Source organism: Aulostomus chinensis, chromosome 9 (genome assembly GCF_037954235.1).
Source record: "Aulostomus chinensis isolate RoL2024-O1b breed Wild chromosome 9, RoL_Achi_v1.0, whole genome shotgun sequence".
NCBI classification, from domain to species: domain Eukaryota; kingdom Metazoa; phylum Chordata; class Actinopteri; order Syngnathiformes; family Aulostomidae; genus Aulostomus; species Aulostomus chinensis.
In genome coordinates this window covers 25,943,397-25,965,088 of record NC_141328.1, presented here as the reverse complement: position 1 = coordinate 25,965,088, position 21,692 = coordinate 25,943,397, and the positions used below count along the sequence as shown (strand labels likewise).

The following is a 21,692-nucleotide window of genomic DNA, read 5'->3' as shown; positions in this document are numbered from 1 at the left end:
TGTAGTTTTTTTTGCATCTTGACTTGATTGTTTTTAGGAAAATATTACAACACCCAGACGAGTTGTTTCAGCGATCCATATCTTACTATTTTGATGTTAACATTGTGGCAAATTACGCTCCTGCTGTCTGACAGCATTCTACTATTGTAATACAGTGACCGTGTTGATAAATTGCGTGTTAACGCGAGTGTACTGTATTCATCAACCTCCACAGTTGTTTTTGTGTAACCAGGACTTGTGCACTGTCCTTGGGCAGTTGTATGTGTATTCAAAGGCATGTTTGCGTTGGATTGATGGAACGTCATAGCTTTCCCAGTTGCCATGTATACAGCATCTCCACCACACACACAAAGAGGCGCACACACCCATCAGATGTTGATGGTATCTCACACAACTGTTTCCTGTCAGACTTAGCTGGTGCTTATCATACAGCCTTGGATAATGCCACCGATTCAAAGCCCATAATTAAAAATGGTTGATAAAGATGCAAATATATGTGCATAAATGCGTGTGTTTAACGCCAGGCGGTTATTAGGTTTTCTGTGGACCCTGAGTGCAGCCCTAATGGAATCCAAAGTGCTGAGAATTAGCCTAACAATGAGATCCTCGAGGTAATTAGGTTGCTTGCACATCCAGTCAGATCCATGCAAAGGTATCACTTAATGTACAATGTGGCATCGCCGAGTGGAATCTCTGCCATCGCTCTGATCCAGCCTCACGCCTCCCTTTATGTGAGGCTGCAGTGTGTGTCAGAGTTCCCTGCGACCCACACAGCAGTGAGTCCATGAAAGGCACCACGTCACACAGTAATGGACAATCTGAACATTTCTTTCGCCCAAAAGTCTCCCATTTGTGCTGAGCCATTGAGATGATGGTTGGAGTTTGACTAGACAGGCATCACTTGTCTCTTGTCACTGCCTAGAGGGCTGAGTTCCCTCTTTTTATCTTCCAATTTCTCCCTTTGAGACCACCCTCCACCCCACCCCCATCGAACATTTTGAAATGCAATTATGGATCAGTGAGCACCACCATCAGTCGCACTTCTTGTTAATATTTATCGAGTGGAGCAGCAGCCGCTGCCATCTCTTGAGAGAGGGGCGCTACAGTCATTAGGGACAATTTTCAGTGTGTGTGTGCGTGTGGGAGGGAGGGAGAGAGAGAGAGAGAGAGAGTCGCTCAGCTCTTCCTTTCATTCGTCAGTCCACTCAGCTGCTGTAAGCGAGCTGGTACATTTCACAGGCATGAACATGTGGAGGTGCTGGCTTTCACAGTTGTGTGTGGTGCTGCCTTAAGAGTCTGCTCATCCCTGTGTGCCTCTGTGAGGAAGTAGCTTTGACAAGGGCATCTAGCCGTCTGTAGACATGGCTGGCCAGCCCAGCCTGCTGCAAGCTGTTTGATTGAAGCATTCTGCCTTTAATGTTCCCTATTGAGTAGCAGCAGCTTTAAAGCAATAGAGCTGCCACGCGGCAGCTCCTAACCACTCAATGGCCAATCACTGTTACTTACCTACAAAAAGAAAACTGCAGAAATTGCTGCTGACATCACACTTCTTCACTGAGGTGGGCTGCAGCAGGTTAACGCAGTTGAACAAATGAATCTGCTCAGATGACATGCCTTTATTTGACAAATAGCCCCCACCTCCTCCTCCTCCTCCTACTTCTCCTTCCCTCTCTGTTGCCTGTGAGTGGAGCCCCTGAGCGCGCAGGGTTTTCTTTTTTTTTTTAACCGCTGCTTAGGCAGTATCAGGTGACTTTCCACATTATGACCATTTTGATTAATGCTCCTCAGTAAGATACGCAAAACACCCCCCCCACCCCCACCCCAACTTCTCCTCTGTTTGTGGCTTCACACATTTGGAATTTCATTGAACTGAAGCCATTAATGCTGCTCTTTGTTCTACCATGAGGTCACTGGGCTGAGGTGCTGGAGTTCCTGGCTGCAGCAGCCGATGTTTCTGCGCAGCCATGTTCTCAAGCAGTCTGCTACACTGACAAGTGCTAGTCTTTCTCTGGTGTCGGTTTTCAAACACGGGGCATTTCTCAGATCAGATGGAGTCAGGCATACATCTCTCAGACAGATACAGAGCTCAGTCTCCTCGGGGAGGAAGGTTAGATTGATTGTCCACATGAGCACAGTGATGAATAAATAAAGCAATACAAATGGCAAGCTTGAGATAACAATACAGATCAGACCCAGCGAGCGAAGGAGGCTGTCTTCAGCTACCTTGTGGCTAGAAACTAAAACCTAGCAACCCTCTCCTTCATATTCCCCTCTTTTTATCTTTTTGGACAGATAACACTTTTTCCTTCACCCCGCGCGTTAGCTAAATGCTGCTATGGAAACTAGTGGTTCAGCCAATGGGATTATCTCTTTCTTTAGGATAGAGGGTGGGAGGGGAAGGAGGTAGAGAAGGGATGAAATCAAAATGGGTCTTTGTGTTTGTTTTTTATGGGTGGTGATTACCTTCCCAGATGGAGAGAGTGCTGCTTCTGGGCAGTGGGGGTGGCTGGTCTGCCAGCGGCCATTTTCATAAGGGTCTTAAAAAGCTAAATCAATAGCCCCCTCTTTGACCCACCACTGCTAAATTATTCAGTAGAGACGCCTCTTGCTCACTCCCCCTCTTGGACTTGTATTGCATTTACTTTCTCTGCCTTGGAATGCAAATTTGTCATTTTCCAGTGACAGTTGTCATTTGACTCTTACATAAATCTAGTAAATCACTGCTGATCTTCTAAATATTCAGCTGTGCCTCAAACACCTTGTTTTTGGTTGGGGTTTTTTTTTTCCTGCCACATCACAAGAAAAAAGATTCTCCTGATGTCTTCACTAACTCTGAAAGCAAATTCAGTGAGTTCCGACGTGAAGGAATTTATCTGTGAAGCGCTACCGTCTTTGGTGGGAAAGACGGGGAACAAATGTAACAAAGATGGTACCAAGGCAGACCGGTTCTCACCTGGTCGTTTTATACGAAGCTATCAGGTTCAGTGTCCTCATGTAAAAACAAAAACAACAACTGAAAACGCAGGACCCCTCCATTCAGGGTTACACACTCAATTAGAGGGTGAAAGGTCATCTAAAGTAGGCCAGTGTTCTCAGCGTCACTGGGGTTTGATGGGTTTCATGGTTGCTGTGATAGAATTATGGATAAGTCTTCCTGTTTGGTTGTTTTTTTGTTTTTTCCAACCGTCTCAGGTAATATCTATTAGTAGCAGTAATATTTTATTGAGTGGAGCATCTCTCATCTTTTCCTGGCCACCCAGTCCCGAGCGTAGTAACCAGACACTAAACACATTTGTGTGGATTGGTCAAGCTGTAATTGGAATTTGCCTCTGCTCTAAAAATGGCCAGCTAATTTTACACCACGTCCTCCTCATCCTCTCCAACTTCCTCTTCCCTCTAGTCACCTGACCCCCCCCCCCTTTTATTTATTTATTTTTTTAGCCAAAGTGGGTGTGCTTCACCGTGGGTTCTCAGCTCAACTCGGCATAATTTCCAGCTTGTCCAATGTGTGGCATGCCAATAAAAAAAAGAATGAGAGAACAAGAGAGAGGGGGGAGGGTAACGTTGTGGAAGTGGAGATTTATAGTGGTATCAGGTTCACACGCTTCCACGAGGGCTTTATGTTTTTTCTCTCTCTTCCTCCATTTAAGAACACATGGTGCAAATTAACTCGCTAGCAGAGAGAGAGAGAGAGAGCAAAGGGAGGAAGGAAAGAGAGAAGAAGGGCAAAGGTATCGGTCAGAGAGCGGAGCAGACACGAGAAGAGGAAATTTCAGGGATTGCTGTGAGGTCTGAGGAATGTCTACACTTTGTACCTGAGAACCCACTGCCTCACAAACCGTTAAAACAACAGCAACATCACCGCAGGCCGCCATCTCCAGCAGCTCTCACACAGGCCCTACGACATCCTGTACATGTGCTCGAGCTCGGCTCAGTGTAGCTCCAGCGCTTCTCCACGCCTTGTTGATCTAACGCAACCACATATGCTTGTGCTTTGATCATGAAAGGGGGAATCACACTCTGTTCAAGAACTCTAAAAGGCTGTTTGTCAAGTCAGGCTCACTTCAGGCAGCGCATGTGAACAAGAGCAACACTTTCCGAACACAGAAACAGAACCAAGAGTCTTATCGGTCTTGTCATCCCAAGATTTAGTTGCTGGTGCTGCTCCATGAACAATGTAGAGGAGACTTCAAGGGCTCAGTTTTATACACAAATGAGGACTTTTGGACCGTAAAATGCACCAATATCTCAGTGAGCACACACTCGTTTTCTGCACCACAAAAAAAGATGTTTAACCTTGCTTGTGTGTTGTAAAAACTACAACCATCGTTCATTTGGGCTCATAAAAGCGGAGCAAAGGGGGGAGGGGAGCGGGGGGGTGACCCTTGTTTTTGATTCACCGAATGTAGTCTGGTTTTAATGTTGATACAGGAGGAGGATTGTAGGCTCTGCGTTCAGGGCGTCACGTTTCCACCCACAGCAGTTGTGACTGATGTTGCATGTGCTTTTATGGCTGAGTCTAAATTGTATTTGCCTGTCTGTCACTGCCAATGGATCACATGGTAGGAGGGAACCACAGCTGAAGGGCTTCGGAGACGCTTCACCACACATGAACACGCATTTCATGTATTCAGCATATATGTGTTTGTCTGTTATTTATTTATTTTTACAGCTCGCATCCTTGCACACACATCATCATTCTTAACAGCAAGGCCTTTGTTGATTTCTTAAAAATCCCACCCCATGTCCAAACCTGTAAAGTCTCCTCTACTTTTCCTGCTGTTCCATGACTCATATTCTCTCTCAAAACACTCACTCTGCCGAGATTTCACACCCAACAACCAGTTGATTTTTCTTGTTGCCTTGATCTTAAACAGCATGCTATGAAGCAGTATAAACACTATCCGCGATGGTAAAGACGTTTCCTGGCATCAAAGGGCTGAACTGTGCTATCCCCTCAGTAGCTGTATTCATTTCTGCTCCCGCCACGCTCAAACGCTCTTTGTTCATCTCTTTATAGGAATGTACTTAACAGTTTGGCAGTGTTGTTTGTGAACAGAGCTGCCTTTGTTCCAGCAGGCAGTTAACACTTGTGTACAGAGCAGAGGCAGCAAAGCCTGTGTTATTGTTCCTACTGTTAAATTAGCCCATCTTAATGAAACGGAAAGACATTTTTGTACAGCTGTCACATCCTCGTGCTTTATTTGTTATCCAGTGACGTCACTGTCATCATAGAGCTGTTATTTTTCCTCATCTGCTGCTTTTACTCGCTCTCTATTGATTAATCAGCGTAATCATGCATTTTTTTTAATCCAAAGGGGGCCGACTACATGGCTGCACTGATATAGTCTGTTAGCCTTTCACTGCTGCATCTTTACAAGCTAACCTTGGGCTATTGAGCTAAACAACCCTTTTATAGATCACCATAATGTTTTTCCATTTGAGAAGGTTCACATCATTTGCACTTTTCATATCTTAAGGCATTTCTGACCTTATTCTACATTACTTATTTACTCCATCTTCTTCTCCTTTACTGTCTACTCTATGTGATGAATCTTTTGCTTCAAGGCAATGGGGGTGGGGGTGGGGGTGGCTGATTTGGGCCATTACTGATGGCGGCTTAGCACGTGAGCGTTTCTGAATCAGCCAACACAAACGTAACAGAGGACGGAGTCGGGAAAACCACCTCCGTCTCCTACCTTCACCCTCCTCTCCAGGCCAAATGGAATGATTTAATATGCAGCTCTGTCGGAGTGGCTAATGTAGTTGGTGGTTGAGCGTGAGGGGCGCTCTCCATCATCAAAGAGGGGTTTGTGTGTTTTGGGGAGGGGCCGCCCCTTACGTAGGTGGCGCCCTCTCATTCCTGCCTTCCCGCAGAGTCAAGGTACACCCATTCACAAAAAGTGCACACCTCATTTCCTCAGTTTGCGTACAGTAGTGGAACTTGTACTTGCACTTATCTCGCTGTCGGCATGTGACAGCACCTGTAGGGGGCTGATGGAGCTGGCCGTTATCAGATGGCCGACCGTCTCCTAGATTACTTTATGGCCCGTCTCTAAAGACCCTTCGCTGGATCAATAAAGGCTTTGAGATGAGCCCATATTGCATGATAATGATAGACATTGTTATTTATTTGTCAAAGTGCTGCTTTGGCTTTTGTGTGCTCTTAATTAAGTCTTTCATGTAGGTTAATTTAAGACTTTGTTTGTCCAACCACACAATTAAAATAAAGTCACTTTGAGCCGGCCTAATGGAGTATTATGCTGCGCTGTACAAATGTTAATTCAACAGCTAAAGGTACAGGAGGAGAGTATTGATTATTGCTATTGATTACACTCACATCGACCTTGCTCCCACCCCTCTTGTCTTTGTGTCTGCTTGCTCTGTCCTTACCTGTGAACACAGTGTTGAGCCCCTTTCTCAGCGTTCGCTATCGTTACAAGAATAGAATTACCATCCGGGCTCGTGTGTGGACGGCTGAACGAGACTCCCGCTCAACTCTGAACGCAGCAGCAACAGGTCATAATTAGGTGCAAACTGTTTGCTGCCCTGCTAAAATGCCATTTAAATGCCAAATGGCAGCGAGTGTGTGTGTGTATAGACAATATGTGGGATCTCTGGCCTGTTACTGGAGACTCTCTGCTGGAGTGTTTCTGCTGCCAGAGAGAGGTTACAAAGAGATAAGTGGTTGTTCGTGCTGCATCAGCCAACTGCTCATCAGCAAAGACTCCCCACACAAGCTCGTGTTAGCGACGCCCTAACATTATGAATATTGGTTGTTTTATTCAGGACATGATATCATACGTGGTAGTCGTAACCCAGTTTAAAACTTATGAGTGATTGCATTGTACCATCATCGACAAATAAGGGAATATCTTGGGGAAGAATAGTGATTGTTAGAATAGTGAGCTCCAGAGGTTGGTAGAATCTATTCAAAGGTGCCAAACCTGACAGTGATAGTGGATATCGCGTTGTCCTTTAATCTGTCACTCGTCTCTATCTGGTAAACAGAAGATGGTAGAATTTTTGGCAGGGAAGCAAGGTCATATTTTGGTGTGGAAAGTCACTCAGGCAGTTTTCAGCTCGGACAGGAGTTTTTTGTTTTTGTTTTTTGTCACTCTCAACCTCGCATTTCCTTCAGCTCTACACAGCCGATTCTGGCTCTTTGTTCGAGTCTTTTGTCTTTGCATCTGTGACACCCACTCTTTGTTGTTCCATTTAACTGCCTTGACTGTAGCAGGCTAGGTAAGCGCAAGACTTTTACTGGTGAGTGCAGAACCGCAGGCCCATATAAGGAGAGTGTATCAGCCATGTGTGGTTCTGCACAGAATCACAAAGTGTCTGGAGCCCACCTGTCAAGCCCCACCACAGCCATCTTAAACAGCAGCCTTACAAAAACCACAAGAGCACAGCTGGCTCCATGCCAGGCTGTTGATGTGCTATGCTAACGTGCTATAACAACGATATTTATTATGGTAATATGTCATGCTGGGCTTGCCGTCATTGGTTGCCTTGAAGGAAAAGAAAGTGTTTTCACAGGGCTGCTGCATCAGCCACTGAGCTTTATAGCCTTTAAAGTAAAGCGAGGCTACACATTCCCACATCCCTACCAAAGACTGTGTTTGTGTGTGTGCTTGCTTCCCTGTGTGAGAGCAGCGTGTGTAATCACTCCTAGCTGGCGGCCTCAGAGGGAGCGGTGGAATCAATGCAGTGGGTTATGAAGAGAGGACAGAGAAAGGAGGAAGGGGAGGAGGTTGATCAATATCATAGCAGCAGGGTGGGGTAATATCCACTTCATGCAGGGCTGCCACAAACAGGGAGGATTGTGGGAGTGAAGGAGGGGGGAGCGGCGTAGATGAGAGGAACAGAAATGACTGGAGAGGAGAGGGAGGGGCAACGGTAAAAAGATGCAAATCTCTGTAGCGCCGGTAAACAAGACGCTTTGTGTCAATCAGCAGATGAAGTGGCACGTTTAGCATTCTCCTCTCTCCCGCACCCATTCCAACACTGCTGCTGATTGTTTGCTTGGCAGCCGTCTGCCCATTGGTCCGGCCCGCTGACGGGGCGTTGCTGCACCGCAATAATGTATGGGCTGCTGTGGCAATGATAGCTGCCGTTTAGAGGGAGTCATCAGTAACCCCGCCCTGTTGTATTCCACAGACTGTTAGTCAATGTCTGCTGGATCATTCAATCATCAGCCTATCATATCTCTCTCCACACACAATCCATTACAAGCATGCACTCTGTTACAGAGAGGCAGCTGTAAGAACACCTAATCAGCCTTCACCCAAGGGCAGGTGGATGTCAGTCACACTGCTGCTGTAATAAAGCAACAGAAAAGGCAAGAATTTGCTATCAAAACAGGCTATAAGCTGACAAGTGTCACACACAAGCCACAACACATCGAGCTCTCGCTTCATGCTGCCGGTGTTTAGTCAGCGGAGGTTGCTGCTTCCTGCTAGATCTCATGCTAATGCTGATTGTATGGTATGGTGAACCATGTCTCCTCTCTGCTTGATTTAACTTCAAAGCCATGACTGGGCTGAACCGAGCAGACTTTGCATGGCCATTTAGACCTGGGAGACAGGATATGATGGCGGACAACCGAACTGAGCACTGTAAATGGATGCTTCCTCTGTGGTGGGTAGGAAGTCCCCGCCAAACCATATGGTCACACTGGGATGCACACATCATTGGGGTGTGTGTGTTTTTCTCTCTGTGGATTGCTGAAAGTGTTTGTGCATGTGTTCCTCCTCTGTTGTAGAGTCTCTTGGCCTCAGTGTGCTGTTACAACTAATTACACTGACCTGGCCTCTTATCGAACACACGGCGTAGCTTTTTTTTTTTTTTTTTTTTACACAACGTGGTTATGTACGTGTCACTTTTCAATGATGGTGGCAGGGCCAAGTGAGGGGTGAAAGTGAGGAGATTGGCGACTTGGGGAGAAGAAAGCACCGTCTCAGCAACAGCACTGACCTCTCTGTCTTTTCTATCCTCCTCTCTTTTTCTCTCCTTCACTCACTGCGGATAAACAGTCGTCCCCCCTCTCCTCCCTGACAGAGTGAGCTGAGGCGAGTAATTCCCCCCTGTCTATGGTAAAATCCTTTACCTCCCATTCCCAGCTCTGGACGCTGCCGCACAAAGCAAATGCAGTCTGAGCCTGTGTGCATGTTCAAACTATGCCTTTTGATTTACAGGCACACACACAGATAAATGGGCGGAGAGGGCTTTGATGTGCCGCGGTTGCGGAGAGTAGAGATGTTGGGGTGTTGTTCAACCTGTTTGTCTCACTGTCTTTCTCGGCAGGCGCTCTCTCAGTGCGTTTGTGTGTGAACGATAACGCGGGGTGCTCATCATGACTTCCGCTCTTTCTTTTTTTTTCTTGTTCTCCATTAACAACCAATTTTAATGTGTTAGACTTGTGAAATTAGCACATTTTAAACAATGTAATGTCATTTCCATTATTAGCAACTACTACTAAGCGTTCCTCTGTATTACTGACTTACCACACAACAGTTCATAGAAGTATATTTGTTTTGCTAAAACAAGTTTTACACCCCCAGCTTCACTTATCTGAAAACAAGTATCATATATAGAGCTCAACCGTGACCGCCTACATTCAGTTCCTCCATTGATAGTTCAGCAAATGCTGTTTATAAAAGCTTTTAACCAGGAACTAAGCCAGCAAGCAGATGAAACCTGACCGCAAGATGTTTGATACTGCACAAAAATTTAACAAGAAACCCAACTCAAACTCAAAATGGCCTACTGTGACCAGTTCAATCAACATTTTCACTGTAACACCAATCAGAGAGGTTGCTGACACGCATTAGGATTGTGGGTAGTGTAGTAATTCCCCATGAGATGGAAAATATCCTGTTTTGCTTAAAGCGAGGTTGGTATTCTACTAACTAGGACCAGACACCATCCTTTCCTGCTCACTTGTTTTCACTTCTAGAAGCAAAGATGGCCGGTCACTTTTGAGCTCAATTACTCAGGAAATCAGCAAGTCCAGCCCCTAGTTTCCTCTCGTAATGTGAAATAGATCAAATTTAAGAGAACAGATGCTCAGAAACCGCCTCCTACTATAGTTGTGTTACAATATGGCTGCTGTTGTTGTTGTCAGTCTAGACTGAGAATCATGTCCAGCTCCTTCTAGCACTGGGCCAGCCTTGTTATTGCAGCTGTGTTGTCTACAATACATCTCTTGTTGCAGCACAGTAGGAGGCTGCTCACAGCTTCTGGCCTGTGTGTGTGTGTGTGTGTGTGTGTGTGTGTGTGTGTGTGTGTGTGTGTGTGTGTACGCGATCACATTCTTCTCAACTATTCAGTTGACAGTTGCTGCAAGTAGCTGCTTGATTTTCGTGTGAGCTGTAACTGACCTGTACATTTTTTTGTAACCATAAGCATCTGCTGTGACTGTATTTGCATCCGCACTGATACATCATCACACATGGGTGGGTAATTTGCATGTGATTATTTGCATGTTGTACAAAGAAAGTGTGTTGGACAGACCACCCACTGCTGGGTTCATGTCTGGCTAACACACACACACACACACACACACAGATAGTGCCAGTGTCATCACTAGAGACTGACAGGCAAGGTCACCTTCAGACAAACAGATAGTGGTGGGGGTGGACTGAGATGGATATCTTCAGAAGCAGTGGCCAGATAAAACAATACAATCACAACTGCTTGAGCTCGTGGCGATAGGAGCTCCTCAAGGCCGCGTGCAATGCTGCCTGTCTGGTTTTACACGCAGCGTTAAGATCTGTTTGTGTGTTTCTGAGCTTCCCTCCTGCTGGCTTGTATGCCTCCACTTCCAGCTTTGTATCACCTCTCTCTCGTTTGTGTGTGTGTATGTGCGCGTGTGTGTTCTTCCTTTTTCTTTTTATGCTGAAATGGGCATTGCAGTCGGTGTCTGAAATCAACTTTTTGACCCACCCAGTTTTTGTTTTGTTTTTTTACTGGCCAAAATAACAATTTCCGTCTTGAGTAACACATTTCATTCTGAACATTCTGTAGAGGTATTAATGTTTTCTAATGAAGCAAAATGACTTCAATATGTGGAGCACTGGTTAACCAGTTCAAGTCTGTAAACGGCTCAAAAAGTTCCATGTCGTGTGTGTGCCGCCCTCTTTGCGAGGCTCCACCAATAGCAAAGCACTCATCGAGCTGGAGTTATGTTCAGGTAACTTCTTTTCTGTCACACTGGCAACAAACAACTTATCACGGCAGCATCATATTGCCGCCAGCCCTTTGTCTCCAAACCTCCCTCTCTCTGCCTGTCTCGTTCTCTTCCACTTCTTTCTTCTCTCTGTTTCATTTCCAAACCTCCGTTCTGTTTGAGGGGGATAGCCTTCTAAGATTTACTCCCCAAAAAGAGAAAATCTACCTGTATTTGGTGCTTGGCAGGTGTTAATTTCAGACCCTGACCACCGTGTATGAGAAGGATCAGGAATATTCCTTTTCGCTGTGTATGGTGATATTTGCTGACTAGAGAGAGCAACACACACCCAAGAAGCCTCACAGTTTCTCAGTATCTGTCACTCACACACAAACTCCTTGTAGACACTCCTCTGATGGCCTGACAGCTGCTCTTACAAGGAGAAAACCTCCAAAGCATTCACACACACATACGCACACACACTCTTTCCCTTTTTTACTAACGCTCTATCTTCCTGAACACAGACACACACACACACACACATACTGTCAGTCTTTGAACCACACACCTCATATGTACATAACATCTTTCTGACTCCCTGGTGAGATGCTGATAATATACTACACATGCATCGTGTCCAGTCTTCCCACACATTTCCTGCAGCAAATCATCTTTAATTTGCACAGTTATCACTAATACATTCACCTACACTTTAGCTTGAAATTTTAATGTATATGTGAATACAGGCGTGCGTGTGTGTGTGTGTGTGTGTGTGTGTGTGTGTGTGTGTGTGTGTGTGTGTGTGTATATATATATATATATATATGCGTATGCATGCACGCGCGGATGTGCTTAAACCAGTGGGGAGATCGATTAGCATTAACTTACGCAAGCTTCCCTCAGCCGACAGCCCCCCCCCCCCCCACACACACACACACACACAAAGGGTCCGGATTAACCAGCTAGGCAGACATCCAATATGACAAGTCCGCACACATACAAAGAGGCTGATATTCATATCCGTAATACACGCCCCTCTCTGTCTGTGAGCAGCCCCCCCCCCCCGTCACAGTAGTCCAGTCAGTGTTGGTAAGAGGTCTCATTAGCTCCCCGGGCTATGCTAACAAGGAAAAGCTAACACAATGGATCACAGGCAAATGGCCTTCCAAACAAAACACCAGGCAGGTTCAACACTTTGCACTACACAAAGGGAGCCTGTGTCGTCCAAAACAACTCCATTCGTGTGTGTGTGTGTGTGTGTGTGTGTGTGTGTGTGTCTTGCTCTGAATCCTGACTCATGGGTATTACCTTGAGACCAGACAAGTCTCCACTCTCAAGTGAACATCCTGAGCTGTACGCACACACTCGCTGGCGAACACACACACACACACACGCAGAGGAAACCTAGTATCAAAGCGCGATGGCTTTGGAGCTCCCAAATGAAAGGCTGAAGGCAGAAATGACAATGTTTTCTGGCAGGCTATAACTGTATGTCTGGCTGAGAGGGAGAGAAATAAAGTCAGTATTATGATGTGAACACCCAGATATGAGCTCTTCCTAACCGCCTCCATCTGTCCTCGCACAGCCTGCGTTTGAAGTCTCACTTGGATCTGCATTCTAGTCTATACCCTGCTAGTGCTGGGAGGAATTCTGTCTGTAGCCTCAAAAAGATGGAAGACAGACCTGTGTAGTGTGTTTGTGTGAAGTTTAAATCGGTGAACAGAAGTGGTTGGGTCCTTGGTGCTCTGTACTCTGCAGATTATTGTCATTAGTGGTGAACGGACTCTTTGAATTCTCTTTCTTTCTCTCTCTCTCTCTCTCTCTCTCTATGAGTACTAATATTAAATGTCTTGGCTAAAATCACTGTGCAGCAGAAGTGAGGTACAAGGCAAAGACAAATATTGAATTTGGACACCGGCTGGCTATTTTATGGAGCGAGCAGTCAAGGTTGGTGTGCTTGATTCTAAACTGCCTCTCTGTCTTAGGAGAGGCTAATGTGGTCAAAATCATCAGTTTTCTTATTACTTCTACTATTGATTTACCTTCTCCCACTGGGACTCGTATGAAAAGAGAAGTGCACTCAGGGGAGCTCACACCAAAATGTTAAATGGATCCAGCCCAAATGGAATGTGTTGTTCTTTGACCCACGATCCACCCGAGTTTGACGTTTGTGTGTACTTCTGCAGACGAACACTGGCTGCACTAATGTCAGAAGAACTAACACAAAAGTTTGTTATCAGCGTGATGAGCTCGACCTCCAATGTTGCAGTCATGTGTGGTGCTTGTGACTCTCCAGAGTGTAAAGCGCGCCTGTGGTTGGCAGTATGATCCACCAGCAGAGGCCTTGAGCCCTCAAGTCTAAATTAGTATCATCTGTAGGCTCCACATGACTCAACCCCTGTCCTCCATTTCTTTCTTCTGCCACCATCCTTCTGTCTTTTGCCCAGATGACATTTTTGTGTCAATTCGTCAAATGAAACAACTTGAGAATCTGTCTCAAATTCACTCATGCATGCCTGATGGTTTCCTTAAAAAGCGGTTTCGAATTTAAAGCAGGCATGGGTGCTCATGTTCAAAGGCGCACACAAACACAACAGAGCAACACGAGCAAATCTGCCCACTTTGAAACGACTAATGCTCATCCAATCCAATATGGAGCCGGGCTGACAGATGGGCCCAGTGTGTTCAAAGCAGAGGGCGCCGATTTAATATCTAAACAGGTCAAGCCAAAGAGAGGCAGAGGGAGAGACACCCCTGTGTAGGCACGGCACAAAGGTCCTGCTAGCGCCACCGCCACCACAGCTGGGACTCACCTCGGCCCCTCCTCTCCTCTGCTTCACACACTCTCTCCGTTTGTTCTTGTTGCCAGGCGGGGAAGCAGGCTTTTACTCTTCACTAACAGTATAATCAGCATTTGTTTAGTGTTATTATATGTGCCGAAGAGAAGAAGGCTTGATGGCCAGGTTATTCTTCCTTCCTCGGAGAGGCCAAGTGTGCATGTGAGGAGGGGAGTGAGGTCCTGCTGCTGCTGTGACAGCCTGATTTAGAGGTGCCTTCTCTTCCCTCTGACACACAGTCCCAGCCTGCCCACTGAAGCTCTGGGAGAAGAATAGTGATGCTTATTCCTGATAGCCTGTTATTTGTGTGTGTGTGTGTGTGTGTGTGTGTGTGTGTGTGTGAGAGAGAGAGTGAGAGTGCACTCGCTTGTGTGTTTTCACACAGCATGCTGGCATTTCTTTTTAACAATCTACTTTGTCAGTCACTGAGATGTTGAAGATTCCATGAGCACAGCAGATACTTCTACCTCACTGGTGTGTGTATACACACACACACACGTGCACACACACACACACACATCCAGTTTTTGAGTGTGTGTTCTGTCGTCCAGATGGAAGTGCTTATTTAGTGTTGGTGTGCTGGCAGATCTCTCTGTCTCAGAGAAAATAAGGGAGAGAACGAAGGAAAATGAAGACCGAAATCTGAGTGGAAAACCCTTCCAATCAGATCCATCATCTTTGTGTGTGTGTGTGAGTGTGCGTGTGTGTGTGTGTGTGTGTGTGTGTGTGTTTATGCAAGTGTATGTATGATCTTCCCAGCCAGCTCTTCCTGCCTCCCCTCTCTAATCTTATCATGTCGCAGGAGAAGATTAGTCCTCCCAGATCCCATCTTTGCCTCCGAATGCCACAATCAGCCTTTTGTTCTTTGGTTGTGCTTACTCTCCCCTTGTGGTGGGAGAGGTGAACAGTCTCACACACACCCCCACCCCCCGTGTTGGCCCTCTGTGCCATTTTGAGCCTTCGCCTGTCAATGTCACAAGGATACCAGCCCTGATCTACTATGCCTGAGCCTCCCCTGCCCCGGGGGCGTTAGCTAACTAAGCTGTTAGCGCAGCAGCCTGCTAGCCTAGCTGAACTGCTTGACATTCCTCGCTAACACTGAGCTGCCGCTGTTGCTGCTGCTCCTGTCTGTTTGACCTCCTCCCTCCCTCCCTCCCTCCCTCGCTCTCCGCCGTCTCCTTTGTCTGTGTGTTTGGGATCTGTCTTTCCTTCCTTTACTTCTGGCTGCCACCTCCTGAAGGAAGTCATAGATCCTGCTTGCTGATGTCACCAGTGAAGGGGGGGGCACTAACAGGGTTAGCAGAGGAAGAAGAGAGTGTTTGAAAAGCAGAGAAAATAAACAGAGGTTTCCTGTTAACGAGGTGCGCTGGGGGCCTGTCGTGTGGGAGCAGGAGGGTCTGGTTTTGTTTAAAGCAAAGCTCTAGTGTTACAGTGCAGGGAGGGGAGAAGGAGGAAGAAGAGGAGGAAGAGGAGGAGTAGGGCATTAGGTTTGTGGGTTACAGGTTGTCACAAGGTTTCATTAGTTTTGTCACAGCCGAGGCTGCACATTATAAATGTTGGGTCTCCTAATCACTGAATAACACACAGGACAAAGTATTTGCCTTGTCGGTGGTTTGGCACCGTATTGATTTCACACGCTTGTTTGAAAACTTGGAATTAATCCCACAGTCAGTAGGTGTTCAAGGTGTACCTTTTTACAAAATTTTAAGCATTTCCTTGGAAAGAGGGAGAGTCTGACCTCTGTATTTCCCTCTTTCTCTCCTTTCTTTGTTGTGGCGTGGTGGTACACAGGGGCCCCAGCTTTAGAGCTGACTGCACACACATGCAACCACACAAAGAAAACTGCACAGCCATAATGGATCCAAGGGGCCAGGCGCCTGAAGCTAGTCAGAGGGCGAGTTAACTTACTCGCATAATGCCGGGCTTGTCTTCGCCACTTTTAGAGGAGTACTGAATGCATTCACTTTGTTTATTAATAGAGATAAACTTTGTTCTGGTCCAAACCCTGATAGGGCCTGCTGAGTGGTGGGCCCTCTGGTCTGGTTAGTGCCCCTGAGAATGCCACAGCCCAGGCAGTGAGAGGAGGACCACTGTGTTCAGGCCTGAAGCATGAGTTTCTGATTTATATCTGCTCACTGAATGAAGGGCAGTCCTTGTGCCCTCGGGGGTCTCACAGTAGCGTGAGGATAGATGTCATTGTGAACCTGAGGAAATGAGAAGGTCCTGCTCCTCCTACCTTAATCCAGCCCCTCCTCATTTTCTCCTCTATCTACTTCACTCTGCATCTTTGCGCACTCTCCTCTTATTACTCTCTCTTCTTTTTTTTCCTCAGTAGTAGGTTAGTAAGTCTTTTTACTTCTCAGTAGTGAGCAGCATTCCCAGGGTTTAGGGCTCAGGAGGAGGGAGGGCAGGGCCATGTTTAGCCTCTGGCAGGACAGAAAAAGATGGCCGACACTGTGCTGGGCTCAGTTCACTACAGGCAGCGAGGAATGCCTCTAATCAATTCAGCATTGTGGTTCCCTGTCTCTGTCGTTTTCTGAGGCAGGCTCAGCAAAAGCCAGACAATACAACTAGTGGTTGGTATGGCGACTCTTGCGCCGTCTATCATCCACCCTTCATTTTCTCCTCGCTTTATCTACTCATTTTTCCACCCCACATGTTTATAGGGTTGTGATAATTGAAAGCTATGCTTCACTCCCACTACACGCTCCATATGTTGCGCACTCAGTCTTTCCTCTCCATCTCCCTCCCACTTTTGCCTGAGAGGGCTTAACACCACTGAGCTTCTGAGCAGCATTGTGCTGTGGGAGAGCAGCAGCTATTTGGTAGTGATGATGAGGACGCTGATGATAGCTGAAGTAACATTTTCTCTTTTCTTCTAACTGTTTGGTTGATTTAACATAATACACTCTTATTGTGCGTGTGTGTGCGTGCACACACCCGCTTTTCTGTTTGCACCAAACTCTCTGTGTTCCAGCTCTCCGAAATCCCGCAGATTTTCTGTTTTACAAGCAGAAAATGAAATGTTCAGGTAGCACACTAGCAGCATTTACAGTCTCCTTAAAGTATTAATTATGAATAACTGCTTGTTTTGCTGTGGCAGGCTGCCTGTTAGTCTAGAAGGCAACAGTGTCTGTACACTGGACAGACAAGAGACTGGGATGGGTGGGCTGACTGCCAGGAGGAGGAGGAGGAGGAGGAGGAGGAGGGACTTGACGTCATTGCACAGATTTAAAATACAGTGTGACTACTTTGCTCGGGGGTCTGTGTCTCAGTCCATCAGTGTGGCTCTGTTGAATCACAAGCTCTGTGTGTGTGTGTGTGTGTGTGTGTGTGTGTGTGTGTGTGTGTGTGTGTGTGTGCGTGTGCGTGCGAGCAACAATCGTCCAGAGCAGTTCATGCAGCTGACTGACTGTGTGCCAGCTGCTATTTAACACGTCCAGGCTCACTCACTCATTCCTCCTCCATGCTCAAGGTTGGAGAAAGGGAGGAATGGAGAGAAGAAAATGGAGAGTGGTGTTTGGAATGAGAAGGAGGGGACAGGAATGGAGAGAATGAGAAAACCAGCGGTGGGCTTTGGGCGTTTAGGGAGGTGATTTGCTGGGCTGTGTGTATGCTCAGCCTCCTCCCCTGTGACATAACAGAACAATGTACTCTAAAGGCTTTAAATATCTTAACTCTGACCTCATGTTCCTGTACACACACACACACACACACACAATCCTGGAAAGAGAGGGTGTAAAACTGTCTGACTTGGATTGCCACAGATTTGTTTTCTCTCTCATTTCTTCCATATTCTCATCTCTTTACTTAATGGGTGGTGTCAGCCGTGGTGCAGGTGTCCCAGTCTCAGTGTAGAATTTTGCAGTGCAGTACTCTCGAGTGTAGTCGGCCGGGGCCAATAGGATTGTGTCGCAGTTCAGCCCCTAGCCCAGCAGCCTCTCAAATGTTCTTTCAAACCACTGTGACGGTCAGCTGCGCTCATGTGAGGGCACAATAAATATTTTATAACATGAAATGAAAACAGTATTTTGCCCTTTTCATCCCTCACCTCAGCGCTGGCCTCTCTTTCAACCATTTCCCACCCTCTTTTACCTTCTCTTTTTTTCACTGACTGGCCCTTGAAGAGCTCTCTCCTCACCTCAGTGCTTCCACTTGCTGGCCATCTCAGGAATGACAGTCCTCTGCTCAACTGTACTTCATGAGAAAGCCAGTAGGTGGCAGCACTGGGAGTGTAAAGTCTTGAGGTCTGAAAGGGAGTGCACTGTACCTCTCTGTATGAGTGAGATTAAGAATCCTTTAATAGCTGATTTGATTATTGTATGAAAGTGAAGAGCAACTTGGGCAGAGGACAGATTTGCAGAAGACAAAACTCAGCACCCTGCTCATGTTCCTCCCTCCACTCCTCCAGCAGAAGCGGCCGTCCCACTGTTTGCTTTATTAAAGCTCTAAATGCTCTGCAATCCCTTTTTAATTGACTTAGTCTCCCAGCATGCCTTTTTGGCTTCAGCCTGCATGAGTCGTAAACAACGCATCTGCACAGCATCCCGTTTGCCAGGAGGCCAGTTTGTGACGTCGTTATCAGGCAGAATGATATCTGTTCTCCCCCTCCCCGCTCACTCACTCACACACTCCGTGTCTCTCTGTGTTGCAGAGTAAACGGGACCATCTGCTGATGAATGTGAAATGGTACTACCGCCAGTCAGAGGTGCCCGACTCCGTCTACCAGCACCTGGTGCAGGATCGCAACAATGAGAACGGTGAGGCTGCATTGTATTTATTACTCTTACACAGGAAGTGACACACTGTACTGTGATTCTGTGTGACACACACACACACACACTGTCCTTCCACTGTTCTCTAGAAGTTTGAGGGATTTAAGAGTGAGCTGCACATTTCAAACAGACAGCAGGAGACAGTGTCCCAGGCACCTGAGCCAATCCCGCAGCTCGGAGCTGTTCCCCGGGTAACCCTCCTTCGGGCCAGACAGAAGTGTTGTCAAGTGTTAATAACCTGCAATGCCATGTGACCCTTGAGCGCGCACACACACACACACACACACACACCAACAGTGCCAGAGGGAATCATCACCCTCTTAACACACTTGCATCTACAGTAGCATAAAAGCTGGCGCTATTTTTCAGCAATATAATTTTGAATCCATCATGGAGGAACATCAGATCTATTTCTGAGCTTTAATTGCAAAGATCAGCTGATCAACATGTTTTTTTGTTTCTCCACATTTTGTCTGAGTGTCTTTCTTTCCTAAACAATTTTCAATCAACTTCTTTATACATAAAACCCACAGAGTACATCTCTTGTGGAAAAGGTGCACATTAAACAAGCATGTCATTGACACTTGACCCGGATCACCTGGTTTTGACTACTGAATCAATATTTTGAAACAATTTGATCTCCTCGTCTATCTTAAAAGCACACATTAATTTTCGTTTTATTTTTCCGGATTCTTGAGAGCGTTTCCCCTTTTGAAAGCTTCTATTCAAACTCCATTTTGAGGATAAAGTGTCAGTGTGTACACATATTCACAACACTCTCACCTGTTGACACATCCTGTTAGCAGCTGGCAGCTCTCAGAAGCTATCGCGCCCCTAATGACTGAGCTCGTCTCAGTTTGCTTCACAGAATGCAGGCCACTCTAAATATATACTCTGTAAAAACATCTCCTAACTGGAGGTCACATGCATATTCAGACATAGTTACAACAGAGTGTCGCTGTAGTTCAGGTATGTCATTCAGGTTATCAACAGAACGCCGTGTGTGCTCTCTGCCGTCTGTCCTTGCAGCAGGGTCTCTGCGTTATTAGAATTGATGTCACAAGGCCGGAGAGCAGTGGCCACAGCATGGCACAGCCCGGGCCATTTGTCATCAAAGAGCCCCAGCTCATCCTCGGTGCCGCTGATGCATCTCAGCCCACACGAGTGTCATTTAACTGGAGGACTGAACTTTATGTCCTCCTCTCAGGGGAACCCGGTTTATGGCTTTATGGAATTATCTGCCGTTATATTGACCTCTGCGGCTGTGCTCCTCACTTCAGGAGTATGCAGAACTGAGCCCACAGTCTTCACATACCTGAGCTGCTTCGTCTCCGTTCCTCTTGTAGTCATAGATGGATGAGCTAGGCGATCTTTAGCTGTGAGTGCGTGTGTGTGTGTGTGTGTGTGTGAGAGAGAGAGCAAGAGAATGTAATGAAGATGTGTATTCAATCAAACTTATTTTTTCCCTCGCAGACTCTGGCCGGGAGCTGGTGATCACCGACCCTGTGGTCAGGAGTCGAGAACTCTTCATCTCCGACTATGTGGACACTTATCATGCTGCTGCTCTCAGGTAAACACGTGCACATCCACAGACACACACTCCCACACACACAAGAAACATAAAAGCACACAATGTCAAACCCACATGTAAAGCACAGGAACACTTGTCGCAATCAGCTTCTTTTCTGTTTCATTTCCCTGTTAACAGTGAAAACAGTCTCCATGTAGACATTGTTTTAAAGATTTATTTTAATTTTATGACCCTAAGAAACACTCAGGCACTTTAATGACGCTTCTTTTCCTGTCGTGAGGTTTGAAAAATGTCTGTCAGGTTGGACATGAGCCATAGCAACTATCGAACAAAAAAGGTTTATAAATCTATTTCAAGAAAATGTGCAGCCTGTCTTTCATCCCTCCAGCAGGTTCTTATTTACTCAGTCCATTTATAGAGTGATGCCCTCTTCCTTCTGGCCAGAGAACTTGTTTAAAAAAACAGGATTTTCTGCAGTGGGAACACCTTTAATCAGTGTTCAGTCTCAGAACATTGGAATGGCACTTTGCTGACTTCAGTGCCATTGATGGGAACACAAAACCTGAGCGAACGCAGTAATTTATGGCCGGTTTCCAGCGCTTCTAATCTCGGACGCATACATCAGGCAGTCAGCGTTCCACTATGTACATTATACATGGAGGCGACGAAAGCTCGTAGCCTCTAACTTCTGTGGCTTCATGTCATCTCAGCCATAAATCCAACCCGTCAGTGTTCAAGCAGGGATGCTCTGACATAGTTTTGTCGGGGCTGAGTTTGAAAAACAGTCCGGGGCAAAAGATGCAACAGAAACACTGCCGCTGTCTTCCATGCTGCTCTTACTGTGGCTACTAAAGATACAAACCCAAGGCTGCTACGTTTTTGACATCATCATCACTTCTCTCTGGTGCCTGGACTGCAGTTGTGATGCTGTAGGGAAAGTTTTCTAACACGGTTTTGATTGACAGCCAATGTCTGCAAAGTGTCTTATTTGCCCCGGAGGATCAGCATTGATCTGTATTTATCTTTGTTTGTGTTGTCAACACAATACTGTTAAAGACAGAGACGGCTGTTGACAGATGAACTACTTGGAGCCTCTTGTTCCATATTCAGTCACCATCCCAACACAATTCAACACAAAATGCAGGATGTCAGTGAAACAGGCAGAATTTCATGTATTATTTGTCTTAAAATGCTCATTTTAGCAAAGTTCTAAGTGTTAAGGTCCTGCTGAGACTCAAGTGTTCCTAGCGCCCTCTATTGGCCAGCCGCCAGTGGTGAAAGATTTCTAGTCTTCTTGTCGTCGAGTCACACACGAGTCGCAACAGGAGCCTCGAGATTAAAACCTGACAGCTCCTCGCTCTCTCTGGGCTTAATGACCA

The 21,692-nt window shown here is 46.3% G+C and overlaps 1 protein-coding gene across 3 annotated transcripts in view; it reads left to right on the top strand.

Moving 5' to 3' along the window:
* The window catches only part of rerea (arginine-glutamic acid dipeptide (RE) repeats a), an 88,595-nt gene that overhangs the window by 31,381 nt on the left and 35,522 nt on the right, over nucleotides 1–21,692 (top strand). For all 3 annotated transcript variants that reach the window (XM_086214584.1, XM_086214583.1, XM_086214585.1), the window contains exons 4-5: nucleotides 18,662–18,767; nucleotides 20,256–20,352. In XM_086214584.1, the coding sequence (XP_086070710.1) occupies nucleotides 18,662–18,767; nucleotides 20,256–20,352 (203 nt within the window). The remainder of the gene's footprint in view (nucleotides 1–18,661; nucleotides 18,768–20,255; nucleotides 20,353–21,692) is intronic.